This window comes from Vombatus ursinus, unplaced genomic scaffold (genome assembly GCF_900497805.2).
Source record: "Vombatus ursinus unplaced genomic scaffold, bare-nosed wombat genome assembly UNPS02004422.1, whole genome shotgun sequence".
Taxonomy (NCBI): Eukaryota; Metazoa; Chordata; class Mammalia; order Diprotodontia; family Vombatidae; genus Vombatus; species Vombatus ursinus.
In genome coordinates this window covers 898078-916581 of record NW_020944200.1, presented here as the reverse complement: position 1 = coordinate 916581, position 18504 = coordinate 898078, and the positions used below count along the sequence as shown (strand labels likewise).

Genomic DNA, 18504 nt, shown 5'->3' with positions numbered 1-18504 from the left:
AAAACAAAACAAAAAAAAGATCTTAAATCTTCATTCAGAGAAACACTATGATCCAGACTAAGGAGGTAATGATCCTTCTGTACTTCTCCCTGATCAGAAAACATCTGTTGTGTTCACATCTGGTGAGTTCTGCATGTCACATTTTAGGAAGCACATCAGTAAGGTGGATCATATCTAAACAGGACAGTGACCAGAATGGTGAGAAAAGTGGAAACTGTGCCATTTGAGAATCAATCAAAAAGGGGCAAGAAAGGAAAAGATGTGAGAGACATTGTGCAGATAGAATCAACAAGACTTTGCAACTGATTCAATATGAGGAATGAAGGAGAGGCAAGAGTTGAGGCTAAATCTAAGGTTGAGTCCCTGTGTGACTGGAAGAATGGTGATGACCTCAATAGAAATCGGAAAGTTAGAAAGAAGGGTGGGATTTAAGGGAAAGATTATGAGTTCTGTTTTAGACATGTTCAATTTGAGAATATTACATAAGGAGTTGAATTTGATAAGGCCTAAGGTCCCTTACACCATATGTATACACAGATTTATATAACATTTTATATACATGACCTCACTTGAGCCTTACAACATCCTTGCTAAGTCATCACTACAGGTATACTATCTGGATTTTTCAGATGAGTTAAGTGAGATTAAGAGAGGGTAAATAACTTATAGATGGTCATACAGCTATCAAATTCAGGGTCTGAACCTAAATCCTCGTGATGCCAAGTCTAATATGCTATTGACTATGCATACTGTCTTGATATATGTACTTAAGTAATTCTTACACCATTATATGGCATCAATCAAAATAAAGTTACACAGAATAAAATCCTAGAAACCTTAGTAAGTAAATAACTGTTCAATTTAATATGAAAAATGTCATCAAAAAAGTAAAGTTGCATGATTCATAGAGTTAAGTTAAAAGTTGAAAATACACATTAGAATGTCTTTCTTGCTATGCATCAATCATGTATGTATGGCAGTATTATAACAATAATCAACTATGAAAGACTTAGCTACTCTCATCAATACAATAATCAATACATTTCCAAATGCAATGAAAAATGCTATTCATCTCCAGAAAGAACTGATGAACTGTGAGTACAGATTGAAGCATTTTTTTACTTTCTTTGTTCTCCTTGCTTTTTTTTTTTTGCAACAATGCTAATGTGGAATTCTTTTTTAAATATGTAAAGACTGATTTGCTATTATTTAAACAAAATTTATGTTTTTACGTTTTTAAAGTTTAATGCCTAATACAGAATTAATATTTTAATGTTTGATATTAAATAAATACTGCAGTCACTTACCATTGACACAACTCCTCAGGTCTGTGTGAGCACTGGTTGATTGACGTGCAGCTACAAATGACCCAACTCGGAAAGAACCAAGGCAACCTATAAAAACAACAATTTGTTTACAATCCACTTACTTGACATGAATCCATGATGGAGATTATGCCTAAGACAGAAAAGTATGCTCCTAGTAATTGTCAGCATCCAGTAATTAGACAATATTGCCATGGATTTCTACCCACCTTCCAAAAATAAAATAGCTGGGGAAGAAATTAAAAGATGAGAGAATTAATTAGGCGTAACACCATACTTACTGCTGCCAGACTACTTCTAGTCTTAACTATCCGAAGCATATCCTTGAACTCAAAAGTGAAAAAGACCTCTGATGAGATAAGGGAATGGAGTTGCCTTCAGCTTAGAACCTAATGACTTAGGATTCTGTGTAATGTTAAGCTCATTCATTCAATAAGTCTGACTGTCTAGTTATTCTTTACAATCCTATGTTCTTCCTATATTACATAATTAATAAGAAGCAGTGTTGGGGAGAAAACTGTTAAAAGTTGACAGGCTGAGTAGTGACTATTAATGGGGGAGAGGGGAGAACAATAGAAAAAAAAACAGGATAACTATAGAGCAATTCAGGGGAAAAAATAGGACTATAATTTAGGGTTGATCAACGTAAGCATTAAACCTTAATAACTTCAGAGGTAATGACTGTGCTACCACTTATTACTGCTACCAATATTCATAACATCACCCTAAATCATCGAGAAAAGTTTAAGCCATGTTTCAATGTCTCTGTTTAAAAACACAAGATAGGTGTTATTAGTACCCTTTTAATGTTGCTATCCTGGAACAAAGCATCACTTTGCTTTCTCTATAAGAAAGAAAATGTGGCACCCTTTTTTTTTTTCGTGAACAACTTCAGGACTGATTTCACTTATGTGCTACCACCTCTCTTCTCTGAACTGACTTTCTTACTATTCCAGCCTCACCTGTGGTAGACAACAAAAATTTTTAAAACTTTTTCCCCCTCCACTTTATCATTTTTCTCTTTATCTGCCCCCTAGAAACAGCATACCACTCCTCTTTTAGGGTTCATTCAGTCTCAGTCGGTCAGTAAGGTTTTTTTTTGGTGAGGCAATTGGTGTTAAGTGACTTGCCCAGCATCACACAGTGTCAAGTGTCTGAGGCTGCATTTGAACTCAGGTCCTCCTGACTCCAGGGCAAGTGCTCTATCCACTGTGCCACCTGCTGGGGATACATAGAAATGCAAAAAACAGTCCCTGCTTTCATGGGGCTCATATTCAAATGGGAGAGAACTGCAAACTGCATATATAGAAGATGTTTTAACGTTTTTAATACTATTATAAGGAAAAATTTAGGGAGAGATAGGTTATGAAAATAGGTCAAAAAGGAAAGTTTAAAAGTCCATGAGGTAAAAAGTCACATATGAAAACACAGTGAACTAGGCCTTTCTCTTTATTTTTCCCCCTTCACTTGCCTGGTTATTCTCTGTCTTATCTTCAAAGTCAGAAATCCTGTAAGAATGCAAATGCTAATTTACGTTCTAGACTTTTAGATAACATAAATTCAAGAATCTGCTTCTAGACCTAAGGAGCACAAAATTTTTGTTTTCTCCTGGGTTTCAGGATTTTAAGAAGCTAACTGGCACTCTCCTTGTCCAATCTAGACCAACTGACTTCTCTGTAAAATGAGAAGATTAAAGTAGATGGATTCTGAGGACCCATCTAACTCTAAATCTATGACTAGATGATATATAAGGTCCCTTCCAACTCTAAATCCTAAATCCCCTAAATTCCTTTTGAGCTCCAAGCTTCCCAACATAAGATTTCCCACTAACTTGAGCTTTTTTTTTTTCCTATTGAAAACTCAAGCTCTCTAGTGGATCTCCCACCTGGTGCCAGTAACCAATAGACATTTTTTCCTAAGCCTGGTTGTAACTTTCTGTTTCTAGGATTCACAATTTACATTTAAAAAGAAACTTTAAGAAGCTTAAGATAAAATAATATCAAATAATCCCCACATCAATAAAGGCTGAGTCATGGTAACACAGAAAGTAAGGTATCTGGGGAATAGAAACAGCAACAACAACACCACTTTATTATCTCTGGTATATGCAAAGTTGGACCTTTTATCCTGAATTGACCTTATCTACCACACATAATCATCATGTACCTGTCAGGACAAATGGCAGCCACAAGGATATTTTATGTTTAAGGCTTTAAGATAATAATGTTATTCTATCTTGAAGGTCAAACTTTGAGACCTCAAAAATCATTAAGGTATCTGAGAGTCTGAAAAACTTGCTTTTGAATTAGAAAGCTCTGTCTATAGTAGAATAGGGGAATATGACTTGGTTGGTGAAAGAACTGCCATGGATTTGATTTACTATTAGCAGGTAGCCAGATTCCTCCTGAAAGGTAGGGACCTAGTTAAGGAAACTACTTAATGAAAAAGAGAGTATTAGTTGTACATGCATTGCCTATGCTTACCTACCAGAAATGTCCAGGTTTCTCCTATCCTTAAAAAAAAATCATTTCCTTCATCCTGACATCCCTAGTAACTATTATTTGAAAGTTTCCTCCCTTCTGCCACTAAGTTCTTAGAAAGAAAAGTCTACACTCACTGCTTCTCTTTCCTCACAATCATTCATTTCACTACCTCTTGTAATATAACTTATCATTCTCCTAATTTAGCATCCAAAAGATTGTGAATGATCTCAGTCAAAAAATCTGATGATCCTTTCTCAGACCTCACCCTAAGTCTGTGCTGTCCTGATTAGCAAGGCACTTAGTGCAAACATACATGGCCCACCCTATCTAGCCAGCCAGAGACCCCAGACCATGCTTCTCATCTCATCCTACCATCTAAGCCAAGCCATCATCTTGCCATCTGCACTGCCGTTGTTCCCTCTATACCAGAAGACCCCCTGAAATCATTCCCTGGGTGATTTAATCCACTCAGCATACACTGGGGCCATGCTGTTCTGATAAGTTAGTCAGCAAGTGTAATCACACATGACCCATTATATCTAGATAGCCCCAAAAGCCAGATATTGCTTCATACTCCATCCAATGACCAACCATTCTATCCATAGCCTTACCATTTTCTGCTTTCATACCCCCTACCCTGTTTTCTACCTCTTATTCTCTGATTAGTTATCAAATCAATACTTCCATTGCCTCTGGAAAGGGCATATCAGTTGATTCCCCTATGGTTACACTCACCATCCCTGTGATTTTCCAAACCAAAAGACCCTTCCTAGACCACCACTCCTTTATATATGTTGTCTTCTCCTTCTAGAACATGTTACCTCTTTGAGAGCAGAAATTTTTTTCCTTTCGTATTTGTATCCCTAGTGCTAAGGCACAAGTGCTTTGGAAATTGTAAACACTTAATAAATGTTTTTCATTCATTCCTTGAATTTTCTGACTCTTTTGACATTCTGGACCACTCCCTTCTTCCTGGTTACCCTCTTCTTCTTTGTCCTCCATGACAAAACTTATTCCTGGATCTTCCTCTATTTGTCTGACCACTTCTTTCAGTCCTTTGCTGGTTCATCATTCACCTTCCATTTCATAGTTTTTATATCCCCCAAAGTTATTCTCTTCTCTGTCTTTTGAGCCATCCACTCTTCTTTCTAAATACTCTGTCCTTTGGTGTTATCATCAGCTCCCATGGTGTTCAGTCTCCATACAGATACCTTCCAAATCAAATATCACTAATCTCTCTCCTTAACCCCAGTCCCATATTCCCAATTGCCAGCTGGACACCTCTACCTGATGTCCTTCTAGTACCTCAAACATGTCCCAAACTGAACTCATCATCTCTCCTAAATTCTTCGTCCAAACTTCCCTATTTCTGTTGAAGGCATCAGCATCATTCCAATCTCTCAAACTGAAAACCTCAGAGTCACTTATGACTCTTCTCTCTCTCTCTCTCTCTCTCTCTCTCTCTCTCTCTCTCTCTCTCTCTCTCTCTCTCCCTTGCCCAATCATAGAGGCCCATATCTCATATTAGGTAAGAATGGTCTATTACTAGTGATCTATCATATATCATATAGTGAATACATATTCCTAAATTGCTACAAGGAGTTATGCGCACTGTGAAGAGACAAAACACAAAAAGCCAAAATGCCACAGAGAAATTAAAGTCCAAATGTGTGTAACTATCTAATACAGATAAAGGACAGAAAAATATAACAGCTTCTTCAGATGACAAGATTATTAGAAAGAATTATGGGAGGTAGCTTGAATTCAATGACCTCTAAGGTCCCATTTAATTCTAAACATTTTTAATTATAGTCTTTTGAACTTACCTAGGTATAACGGATAAAAATAGTTCTAGAAAAAAAGGAGAAAATATATCTTAGTAAATTTAAATTATGCTATACTGATAATTTTTATCTAATGTCTTTAAATTATAAAACAAAAATATGTTGCATATTATTGATATTTTACATTAAAATATTACCATAAATTTCATCATAATAAGCAGCCAACGGTACATGATCAGTAACACAAAGTGATGGCAAATAAACTTGAAATGCATTATTGATCAATTAATTTAAAATGTATGCCCTCTTAATCTCAAAAAAGATTCAAATACATGAATAATACTAATAAATAGCATTTCTATAGCACTTAAAGGTTTGCAAAGTGCTTTATGAATATCATTTTACTTGATCCTGCCCTTTATCTAATCCATTCATCATCATTGATGATCAAAAAAGCCTATCTGGTGCATCATATATGCTATTTCTTTCAAATTAGCTGAGCTCAATAAATATTAAGTATGACAGTCCATATTTATTAAAGTACATAATAATTTATTATTTTATCTTCAGAAAGTCCCCAATTTATAAATGCTCTATGTTCTTTATTTGTAAGTCAGTTTTGAACTATAAAGGCATTTTCCCTTAGAAACAATGTTATATATAGTGGTGAGGTTCCCAGACCAGTCCACAAAAGCCTATCTGGACCATAATAGACCTGTATATGCCATTAAACCTTACTACCATGTGTAACAGTGCTTCTATGGGATACTACATTCTGAGTTACAACTTGAGATGACAGAAACACTTCTCTCCCTTCTGTAGCCAAGCAATAGGAATATCCTAACCACTTCTGCTAGCTCCGGTGGATTGGGGAAGAAACACCAGAAGGGCAAGAGATAAAAGCAGGTATGGGGCTTCTGAAACTAGGGAATCTGGGGCTGGGTTTCTAGGATAAAGTTTAAGGCAAAAAAGATTAAGGGAGTGGCAAGAGGTGGTAAGCAGGTATGTTGGTGCCATGTGCCTAGGGTAGAAGTTCTTAACATTTTTTGGTTCATGGATCCCTGTAGCAATATGATTAAGCCTATGGATTCCTTCTCAGAATAATGTTCTGAGAACTTTACTTATTTACATAAGTAAAATTACAAAGGAAAGCAACTGTATAGAAGTAAGGAAGCGATTTTTCCCATCCAAGTTCATGGATCCCTGAAATCTATCCATGCATCCCTTGGGGGTCTATATAGCCCAAGTTAAGGATTCCCTGGTTTGGGAATAGGATTAATATTTTTAGTATTGAGAGGGACTAATAGGGGGGCTGAAACCATGAGAAACAGAAGTGAAGGTTGGGTTGTAGGGAGGAAATAGGAAGGTAAGGAAGAGTGAAGAAAATAAGCATTATATGTTACCTACTATGTGCCAGGCACTGTGCTATGTGTTTTTTACAAATATTATCTCATTTGATCCTCACAACAACCTTTGTGAGATAGTGCTATTATTATCCCTCATCTCTAGAAGAGGAAACTGAGGCAAACAGAGGTTAAGTGACTTGTCCAAGATCACATAGCTAGTATGGGTCTGAGGCTGATGAGGCCAAATTTGAACTTGACTCCATGCCTAGTACTGGAGCAACTGTAGCAACTGTGCCACCAGCTGTAGGCTAGGTAGTAACGTAAGGAGGTTGCTGGTAACTCTTCATGTAAGGAGGAGGCTGAGAATAACCCATTTCATTCCCCCATTTCCTCTTGACATTAAATTTAAAATTAGAATAAACATAAATATGGTACAATGGAGAGTACACTAATTCTAAAGTCAGAGGACCCGAGTTCAGATCCTACCTATAAAGTTTATTGTCCTTGAAACCGTGGGCAACTATTTAACTTCCCTGGACCTTAGTTTTATTATCTGTAAAATGAAAAGATTAGATAAGATGGCCTCTCAGGTCCTATCTAGATTTGTGAACCTATAATCTCAAGCTGACGAGTTATAAAAGTGTCAGAAATTGATGGTCTTCCTCTAAATCTGCCCCCTTTCTTCCCTCCTCATCTTCTCGGTTCTTTTCTCTTCAAAACTCTGTCGCTGGGCTGGAGAAAAGGGATTAAAATAAGTAGCATTAAAGGTGCTCCTCCTTCCTCTTCTTGCCTTTCCTCCCTCATTCCTGTTCCTTTCCACTTTGCCATTGCCAAAGACTCTGAGAAAAGGACCTAAGAAAAAAGGGAACCTCAGGGAATTGCAGTGTTTCCTTCTTTTCCTTCCCTTTCCCCCTAACACTGAAGAGGTGAGAGTAGTTTGAGGGTAGAGTGATTATGGGGGAGCCTGAGGCCTTCTTGAGAAGCAGAGGAAGACCTCTGCAGCAGTGAGGGTGAAGGGGATGAGGAGTCTTGAGAGGAAGGAAGGGAAAGAAAAGAAGAAATGGAGAAAAGGGAAGAGAAAGAGATTTGTAGTGGAATGGAAAGAGGTATTCCTGTGGCAAACTGACTGGCCCACCTTTCATAGATAAGGTATATATGAGTTGGGCATTTGCAAGTTGGGGACTGCCTACAAAAGCTTGTGTGACAATAGGAGGCCATTTACCCAACATAAGCTCTAGGAACATATGTAAATAATGCATATTTTCAATGATATTTTCCCATACATGGAGAATACATTTATTTTCCTTCTCCCTTTTGCCTACTGACACAGTAAGCAACAAAACAAGGAAAGAATCTTTTTGGCTCAAAGTATAAAATTCAATCCCAAGTCAACCCAGGACTTTTTAAAGGCCACACTGTATTATACAGGCTTTAGAGATTAAGACCTGGGTTCAGATCCCACCTTAATACTTAGTATCTGTGGGACCTTGAAACAAGTCACTTAACCTCCCTAGGCCTCAGTTTCCTTATCTGTAAAATAAGAGATTTGGACTAGAGGGCCTCTGAGATCTTTTTCAGTACTCATGAAATCCCCTCTAGAGCTATGATTTCATAAACTCAGAGCTGGCAGCAGTGGTATGCTGTTTAGTGTTTAATAATCAGCTCTGTAAAAATAATATAGGTATAGTACACTTTTAAGCCAAATTTGATTGTTAACATTTTCTACATCACTTCCTTAAGTCTAGACAATCAATAAAATGATAAATAAAGCCTTGAGTTTTGGTGTTTGCTGATTTCCAAGGTATAAATGTTGATGTTGTACAGTCACGTCCAACTCTTTATGACCCCATTTAGGATTTTTTTGGCAAAGTTACTGGAGTGGTTTGCCGTTTCCTTCTCTGGCTCATTTTACAGATAAGGAACTAAGGCAAACAGGGTTAAATGACTTCCCCAGAGTCACACAGCTAATAAGTATCTGAGGCCAGATTTGAACTCAGGAAGATGAGTCTCTCTGACTTCAGGCCTGACACTCTATCCACTGTGCCAATACATGCCCCATGAGATATAAAGTATAAATGCTCACACTGAAAATTAAACAATCAGATTTCCTGGGCTGGTTTCAGGACACCCCTGGCTAGAAGGGGTCTTGGAGCACATCTAGAACAGATCCTTAAGGAATTAATGAAGCCCACAGAGTTTAAGTGTCTTGGCTAAAGTGTTATAGGTGGTAGGTAACAGAGCAGGTATTAGACTCTTGGTCACACTAGTGCTAAGTAATGATTTGAAGCCAGCCCCTTTGACTCCTGATTCAAGGCTCTTGCCATTATATCATAAGAATCAGTTGAGACTTACCTAGGAACAACCCATAAGTGACTATGAAAAGAACAGAAAGGGAAGATTCAGGGAGCAGCAACCCAAGGGCATTCAAGGTACTGCAACTATTATTGTTGCTATTGCTGTTTGGTGGAAATCTTTGGAGCTGTAGGAAGCTCTGTTCTTGTTCCCCATCACTTAGCCAGCTTGATTATGATACTGACTGTGTTAGTTGGGCAGTCACAAAAATTGTAATGTTAGTGCAGACAACCTATTTGCTTCCCTTGTGTCCTCCTGTTGTCACTTTTCAATTAACACCTGAAATGACCCCACAAGATAATAGGGATGAAGAGGAGAATCCTACAGTAGTGTCTCCTATTTGACACTGGCCAATGTAATTATATACAACACTAGGTGATGGGGTGAACCTGGCCAGGTGAACTGTCCTTTCTGTAACTGCCTGGAGATCTACGTGACTTGTGGGGTTATAAACTCAAGGCTGGTTCCCATAAAAAGGACCACTATAATTAGCCTTAATAAAGCCTCCACCTGGATGAATCCAGTGAAACCATAAAATTTCCCTACAGGAGCTCATTTCATAAGATCTTTACTGGGGTTTCTCTCTGCTGCGGGAAAAGTGAGTTTATCCCCTTAGAGAAAAGCTCTTTTTGCTACCATGTGGTGGTTCTTACTGTCTTGTGCTCCCACAATTCCAATCCTGGCCCTTTACACATTATAGACTCTTACCGTCTCTGGCTCATTTTCAAATACTTCTCTAGCTTCTTCTTTGTTACACAGCTCTTCAATACATTCTCGTTCTAGATTTCCTTTTTTAGTTTCTTCCATAAAAGTGTTTGCTCTGCGCTTCCTCATAAGGATCTGTGAGGCATGCTGCTTTGACAAAACTTTGCGGAAAGAAAAAAATGCTTGCATTAATTCATTTTCATATTTTTCTTCTATAACTTGTTTGCTTCTAATATCAGTGCCCGTGAATATTTGTACTAAGTACATATATAGTCTTAAAACTGAAAATGTATTATTTTTTGTTAATAAGTACACATATTTACACAGGACAACACACTTGTCAGCATACACAATTAGGTAACTATCCTCTTGTCTTGTATACAATATCAAACATGTTCATGAGTCAAATTCCTGCCAAAAAAATGTCTATTCTCATTTCCTTTACTTTTTAAATTCCCACTTACTTTTTAACTCCTTGCAACCTGGCTTCCAACCCCACTACTCAATGAAAATTGCTTTTGATAAAGTTACCAGTCAGTTGTTAAATCTGATGACTAGCTCAGTCATCATCTTTCTTGACATTTCTTTAAGCTTTTGAAACTGTTGATCCTGGTTATTTCCTCCTGGTTATTCTCTCACATTTTTTTTTAAATGATACTAGTTCTCTTCCTGTCCTAATGACTTCTTCTCAGTCTCCTCTTCCATATCTTCATCTATATATCACCTCCTAACCAGGGATATTCCCCTAAGGCACTTCCCTAGCCCCCTCTCTATCTACACCCTCTTTCTTGGTGATATCATCAGTGCCTCTAGGTTTAATTATCAACTCAGAATTTGAGAGCTGGAAGGAATCTCAGCAGCCATTTCTCCACTACAACATATGAAATAGTCATTCAATCTCTATCTGAAGACCTGCAAAGATGGAAAACTCACTAGCTCTTGAGGCAGTCCATTCCATTTCTAAATAGCCCTAATGGTTAGAAAGCTGTTTCTTCCATTTTGCCAAGATTTACATCTTTCCAACTTCGTCCCATTGGTCCTGGTTCTACCCTCTGGTGTCAAACAAAATCCCTTCAAATACCTGAACACAGATATTATATCCCCCTCCAGAGTACTTCTTCTCTAAGATAAACATGCCCAGTCCCTTCAATTGAGCCTCATCTGACTTGGATTCTAGGCCTTTCACTATCCTGGATGACCTCCTCTGGACACTCTCTAGCTTCTCAATGTCATTCTTGAACCATGGCACATAGACCTGAATATAAAACTCAGATGAGACCTAATTAGGGCAAAGTACAGTGAGACTATTACCTTCTTATTCCTGGAAACTATGCCTCTCTGAATGTATCCAAATATATTAGTATTTTTGGTTGCCAATTCAGACTGTTGACTTTAGTTGAGCTTCCAGTCAACTAAAACCCCTAGGTCTTTTTTTTTTTTAAGAACAACTATCTAACCATGCTTCTCCCATCTTGTAATGGTAATGTTGATTTTCAAAAACTCAAGTGTAATCTAACAGCCATAATTAAAAAAAAATAGCCTAGATAAGAAATTACTAAAGAAAAATGCCCTGAAATTCTCGCACCAGAGGGTAAAAATTGAAAGAATACACTGATTGCCTTTTGAAAGAGATCCCAAAATTAAAACTCCCAGGAGTATTATAGCCAAATTCCAGAGTGCCTGGGTCAAAGAAAAAATATTGCAAGCAGCCTAAAAGAAATAATTCAAATATTATGGAGCCACAAGATTTATCAATTTTGGTATTAAAGGAGCTGAGGGCGTGGAATATGATGTTCCAGAAGGAAAAAAGAGCTAGGTTTACAACCAAGAATCAACTACCTAGAAAAACTGAGTATAAGTCTTCAGGGAGAAAAATGTATATTCAGTGAAATAGAGGACTTTCAAGTATTCCTAATAAAAAGACCAGAGATGAACAGAAGATTTGACTTTCAAATACAAGACTCAAGATAAGCAAAAAAAGGGAAAAAGGAAAGAGAAATCATAAGAGATTCAATAAGGTTAAACTGTTCACATTCCTAAACAGGAAAATGATACTTATAACTCCCAAAAATCTTCTCATTATTACAGCAGGTAGAAGAAGTATACATAGGCAGAGGGCACAAGTGGAAGTTGAATATGATAGGATGATATCTGAAAAAATAAAATTAAGGGGTAAGAAAAAATGCACTGGGGGAAAGGAAAAAAGAGAAGTAGAATGGGGTTAAAAAGAGGCCCAAAAGAGCTTTCACGGTGGAGAGGAAGATGAGGGAGGGAGAGGAGCAAGTAAACCTTACTCCAATAGGAATTGGCTCAAAGAGGGAATAACATACACATTCAGTTGGGTAAAAAATCTATTTTACCATACAGGAAAGGAGGAGGGGAAGGGAATAAGAAAAGGTTGGGTAGGTGATAGATTGAGGAAGGTAAAAGTCTGAAGCAAAATTCTTTTGAGAATGGATAGAGTGAGAGTGAAAGGGCAGAAAGAATAGGATAAACAGGGGGAAATAGGATGAAGGGAAATACGCAGTAATCATAACTGCAGGACAGATTTTACAGCAAGTTTCTCTGATAAAGTCCTCATCTCTTGAACATATAGAGAACTGAGTCAAATTTATAGAAATAAGGGCCATTCCTCAACTGTTAAATGGCCAAAGAATATGAATGGACAGTTTTCAGATGAAGAAATTAAATCTATCTATAGTCATATGAAAAAATGTTCTAGGGGCAGCTAGGTGGTGCAGTGGATAGAGCACTGGCCCTGAAGTCAGGAGGACCTGAGTTCAAATCCAGACTCAGACCAAACATTTGACATTTACTACCTATGTGATCCTGGGCAAGTCACTTAACCCCAATTGCCTTAAAAAAAAAATGTTCCAAATCACTATTGACTAGAGAAATGCAAATTAAAACAACTCTGAGCTACTACCTCACACCTATCAGATTGGCTAACATGACAGAAAAGGAAAATTGAGACTAATGCACTGGTTATATACTGAATTCAACAATTCTGTAGGGCACTTTGGAACTATGCCCAAAGGGCTATAAAACTATGCATACCCATTAACTAAGCAATACCACTACTCAGTCTATATCCTGAAGAGATGAAAAAACAAAAGGAAAAGGACCTACATGTACAAAAATATTTCGTGATGGCAAAGAATTAGAAATTGAGAGGATGTCCATCAATTAGGGAATGGCTGAACAAGTTGTTGCATATGATTATGATGTTATATTATTGTACTATAAGAAATGATGAGCAGGATGCTCTCAGAAAAACTTGGAAAGACTTATATGAACTGATATAAAGTGAAATGAGCAGAACCTGGAGAACTCTGTATAAGTAATAGCAATATTGTGTGATGATTATCTGTGAATGACTCAGCTATTCTCAGCAACACAATGATCCAATTCTGAAGGACTTATGATGAAAAATGTTATCTATCTCCAAAGAAAGAACTGATGGAGTCTGAATGTAGATTGAAGCATACTTTTTCTTTACTTCAGTTTTCTTTTTTTTTGTATGTATGTGTATGTTTTCTTTCACAATATGACTAACATGGAAATATGTTTCGCATGACTATATATGTATAACCTACAACAAATTGCTTGCCTTTTCAACGCAGGGAAGAAATGGAAAGAGAGGGAGGGAGGAGAGAATTTGGAACTCGAAAATTAAAAAAAAAACATTAAAAATTGTTTTTACATATAATTGGGGGAAAAAATTTTTAAATTCCCCAAAACTCAAATGTAAATGAAACCTAATGAATTTCATCTTATTACAGTCAATGTTCTAGATTAGCAAGATCTGTTTGGATACCATAACTCTAGTTATAGTGTAGTCAAGTCTAGTGTACTAGCTATCCCTTCCAATTAGTCAATTAATAAACATTTATTAGACATCTACTCTGGGGATATAAAAAGAAGAAAAAGATGATTTTTTAAAAAATTTATTTATTTTTAGTTTTTAACATTCACTTCCATAAGATTTTGAGTTTTAAATTTTCCCCCCTCTCATTTCTTCCCCCACCCCCCTGACAGCATATAATCTGATATAGGCACTACATATACATTCATGTTAAGCATATTTTCCCATTAGTCATGATGTAAAGAACAATTAGAACTAATGGGAGGAGCCACAAGAATGAAGCAATAAAACAAAACAAGAAAGGAAAAGGAGAGCAAATAGTATGCTTCATCTACATTCAGACTCCATATTTCTTTCTCTGGGTGTGGATAGCAGTTTCTATCACGAATCTTTTGGAGTTGTCTTAGATTGTTGTGTTGCTGTGAAGAGCCAAGTCTATCAAAGTCAGTTATCCCATAATGTGGCTGTTACTGTGTACAGTGTTCTCCTGGTTCTGCTCATTTCACTCTGCATCAGTTCATGTAAGTCTTTCCAAGTTTTTCTGAAGTCTGCCTGCTCATCATTTCTTACAGCACAACAGTATTCCATTACATTCATATACCACAACTTATTCAGCCATTGCCCAATTGATGGGCATCCCAAAAGATGATTTCAAATGTATGCTTGATATCGTATTGCTTGTCTTCTCTGTTGGTGGAAGAGGGGGTGGAAGTGAGGGAGAAAATTTGGAATTCAAATTTTAAAAAGAAAAAAAACTGTTAAAAATAAATAAATAATAAAATGAAAATAAGATATTTTTTGAAAGAGGCAAAAGACAGTCTCTGTCCTCAAGGAACTTGCTCTAATAGAGGAGACAACATGCAAGCAAATACATAAAAATAAGCTATATACAGGACAATAGGAAATCATTAACAGAGGGAAGGCACTAGAATTAAGGGTTTGGAAAGGCATCCTATAAAGGATGGGATTTTAGTTGGGACTGAAGGGAAGCCATGGAAGTCAGTAGACAGAGTCAAGGAGGGAGAGAATACCAGGTATGAGGGACAGCTAGAGAAAACGCCTGGAGTCGAGAGATAAAGTGTCTTATTTGCAGAACAGCAAGGAGGCCAGTGTCACTGGATCAAAGAGTACATGACAGAAAGTAAGGTGTACCAGACCTGTGTCATCTGCAAATGTGGTGAGCATTCCATCTATGTCTTTGCCAATACACCAATAAAAATATTAAACAGCAAAGGACCAAAATCATTCCCTGGAATACGGCACTGCAGACTACTGCCATGTTGGCACTGAACCATTAAGGACACCTCTGAGAGGAATTACCCAACCAGTAATGTCCTTCTTCAGAAGCCCAGATGAGCAGGGGCCAAATATTCACGAGCAAGGCCCGAGTGAGCAGGAAAAGAAGCTTGAGTAAGTGTTCCCTTTGCTCCAGCAGGAGACCTCAACTTTTTCTTTTTTTTTTTTTTAATGTCAGGAAACAGGCAAACACCATGCACAAAAAGCAGAAATGGACAATGACCATAGATTCTTATTATGACAAAGGGAAGATCAAGGCACCAATTAAGAAGAGAATGACATTGTCAATATAACAACATCCGAAACCTCAAAGGGGAAGCCCCAAGCCCAAAAAGTCTTTTTGGAAGAGCTCAAGGAGTATTTTAAAAGTCAAATAAGAAAGGTAGAAGAAAAACTGGGAAAAGAAATGAGAGGTATGCAAAAGAGAGTCAATAGCTTAGAAAACGAAGGACAAAAATTAACTGCAGAAAACAAGTCCTTAAAAAATAAAATTGGCTAAATGGAAATGGAAAAGCAGGCACAAAAACTCACTGAAGAGAACTCCTTAAAAAGTAAAATGGGCCAAATGGAAAAGGAGGTACAAAATCTAACAGAAGAAACAACTCCTTAAAAATTAGAATGGGGCAAGAGGAACCTCATGGCTATGAGAGAGCAAGAATCAGTCAAACAGAAACAAAAGAATGAAAAAATGGAAGAAAACATAAAATACCTCATTGGTAAAACAACCTGGAAAATAGATCCAGGAGAGACAATTTAAAAGTTATTGGTCTACTTGAAAACCATGATGAAAAAAGAGCCTGGATAATATTCTTCAGGAAATCATCAAAGAAAACTGACCCAAGGTCCTAGAACCAGAGAGTAAATTAGTCATCGAAAGAATCCACCCATTACCTCCTGAAAGAGATCCCAAATTAAAAATACCAAGGAATATTATAGCCAAATTTCAAAATTGCCAGATCAAAGAGAAAATACTGCAAGCAGCCAGAAAGAAACAATTTAAATGTCATGGAACCAGAGTCAGGATTACACAGGACCTTGCAGATTCTACATTAAAAGATCAGAGGGCATGGAATACAATATTCCATAAGGCAAAGGAACTTGGATTACAAGCAACAATCAACTACCCAGAGAAACTGAGCATAATCTTTCAGGGGAGGAGATGGACATTTAATGAAATAGGGGACTTGCAAATTTTCCTGATGAAAAGACCAGAGCTCAACAGAAAATTTGACCTTCAAATATAAGACTCAAGAGAGGCATAAAAAGGTAAACAGGAAAGGCAAACAACAACAACAACATGTTATTAATAAGGGCAAACTGTTTACATCCCTACAAGGGAAGATGACACTTGTAACTCTTGAAAATTGTAAAGTTATTATGACATTTAAAGAGGGTATACTTAGACAGAGGGCATGGGTATAAGTTGACTTTGATGTGATGGTGAAAAATCTAATTAAGTGGGGAAATAGGATTGTACTGAGAGAACAGAAAAAGAGTGGCAGACAAGGGTAAATTACATCACATGAAAATTCACAAAAACCTAATTCACTAGAGAGAATGAAGGGAGAATGATTAGCATCGTTTGAACCTTACTCTCATTAGATTCCGTTCAAAGAGGGAATAACATAATCAGATAGGTAAAGAAATCTAATTTACCCTATAGGAAGTATCAGGGGAAAGGGAAAAGAAAAAGGTGGGGGTGAATAAAAGGAAGAGAAGAAGCAGAAAGGGTAAAGTGGAAGAAAAGGGAGGGGGGCTAACAGACGGGAGGATGGACTGAGGGAGGCAGGGGTTGAAAGCAAAATTCTACTGAGGACGGAAAGGAAGAAAGGAGAGAGAAAAGCATAAACACAGAGAGAAATAGGATGGAGAGGAAGACACAGATAGTAATCATAATTGTGAATGTGAATGGGATGAACTCTCCCATAAAATGGAAATGGATAGCAAAGTGGATCTAGAACCATAATCCTACAATATGTTGTTTACAAGAAACATATTTGAAGCAGAGGGATACACATAGAGTAAAGGTAAAAGGCTGGAATAAAATATATTATGCTTCAGCTGAAGTGAAAAAAGCAAGGGTAGCAATCCTGATCTCAGACAAAGCAAAAGTAAAAATAGATCTTATTAAAAGAGATAAAGAAGGAAATTACATCCTGCTAAAAGGCACCATAGACAATGAAGTAATAGCATTACTGAACATATATGCACCAAGTGGTACAGCATCCAAATTCTTAAAGGAGAAGTTGAGGGAGATGCAGAAAGAAATAGACAGCAAAACTATACTAGTTGGGGACATCAACTTCCCCTCTCAGAACTAGATAAATCTAAACACAAAATAAATAAGAAAGAAGTTAAGGAGATGAATAGAATTTTAGAAAAGTTAAATATGGTCGACCTCTAGAGAAAACTGAATGGGGACAGAAAGAAATATACCTTTTTCTCAGTGGTACATGGCACCTACACAAAAATTGACCATGTACTAGGGCATAAAAACCTCACAATCCAATACAGAAAGGCAGAAATATTATATGCCTTCTTTTCAGATCATGATGCAATAAAAATTACATGTATTAGAGGTCCATGGAAAGATAAATTAAAAATTAATTGGAAACTAAATAATCTAATCTTAAAGAATGAGTGGGTCAAACAATAAATCTTAGAAACAATCAACAACTTAATCCAAGAGGATGACAGTAATGAGACAACATACCAAGGGGAAGTTTTATATCTCTAAATGCTTACATGAATAAAATAGAGGAAGAAGAGACCAATGAATTAGGGATGGAACTAAAAAAGCTAGAAAAAGAACAAATTAAAAGTCCCCAATTAAATACCAAATTAGAAATACTGAAAACCAAAGGAGAGATTAATAAAATTGAAATTAAGAAAACTATTGAACTCAAAATAAAACAAAAATCTGGTTTTATTAAAAAAAATAAACTAGAAAACCTTTGGTTAATTTGATTTTTAAAAACCGAAAGAAGCAAATAAAATTACCAGCATCAAAAATGAAAAGGGTGAATTCACCATCAATGAAGAGGAAATCAAAACAATAATTAGGAGATATTTTCCCCAACTGTATGCCAATAAATTTGACAATCTTAGTGAAATGGATGAATATTTACAAAAATAGAAATTGCCCAGATTAACAGAAGAGGAAGTAAAATACTTGAACAACCCCATCTCAGAAAAAGAAACTGAATAAGTCATTAATGAACTCCCTAGGAAAAAATCTTCAGGGCCAGATACTATCAAACATTTAAAGAACAATTAATTCCAATATTATATAGACTATTTGGGAAAACAGGGGAAGAAGGAATCTTACCAAATTCTTTTTATGATACA

At 36.7% G+C, this 18504-nt stretch overlaps 1 protein-coding gene across 2 annotated transcripts in view; it reads right to left on the bottom strand.

Moving 5' to 3' along the window:
- The window catches only part of PROS1 (protein S), a 112111-nt gene that overhangs the window by 55015 nt on the left and 38592 nt on the right, over positions 1-18504 (bottom strand). For both annotated transcript variants that reach the window (XM_027835847.1, XM_027835856.1), the window contains 3 exons: positions 9999-10156; positions 5635-5659; positions 1308-1394 (listed from right to left, as the gene is read on the bottom strand). In XM_027835847.1, the coding sequence (XP_027691648.1) occupies positions 1308-1394; positions 5635-5659; positions 9999-10156 (270 nt within the window). The remainder of the gene's footprint in view (positions 1-1307; positions 1395-5634; positions 5660-9998; positions 10157-18504) is intronic.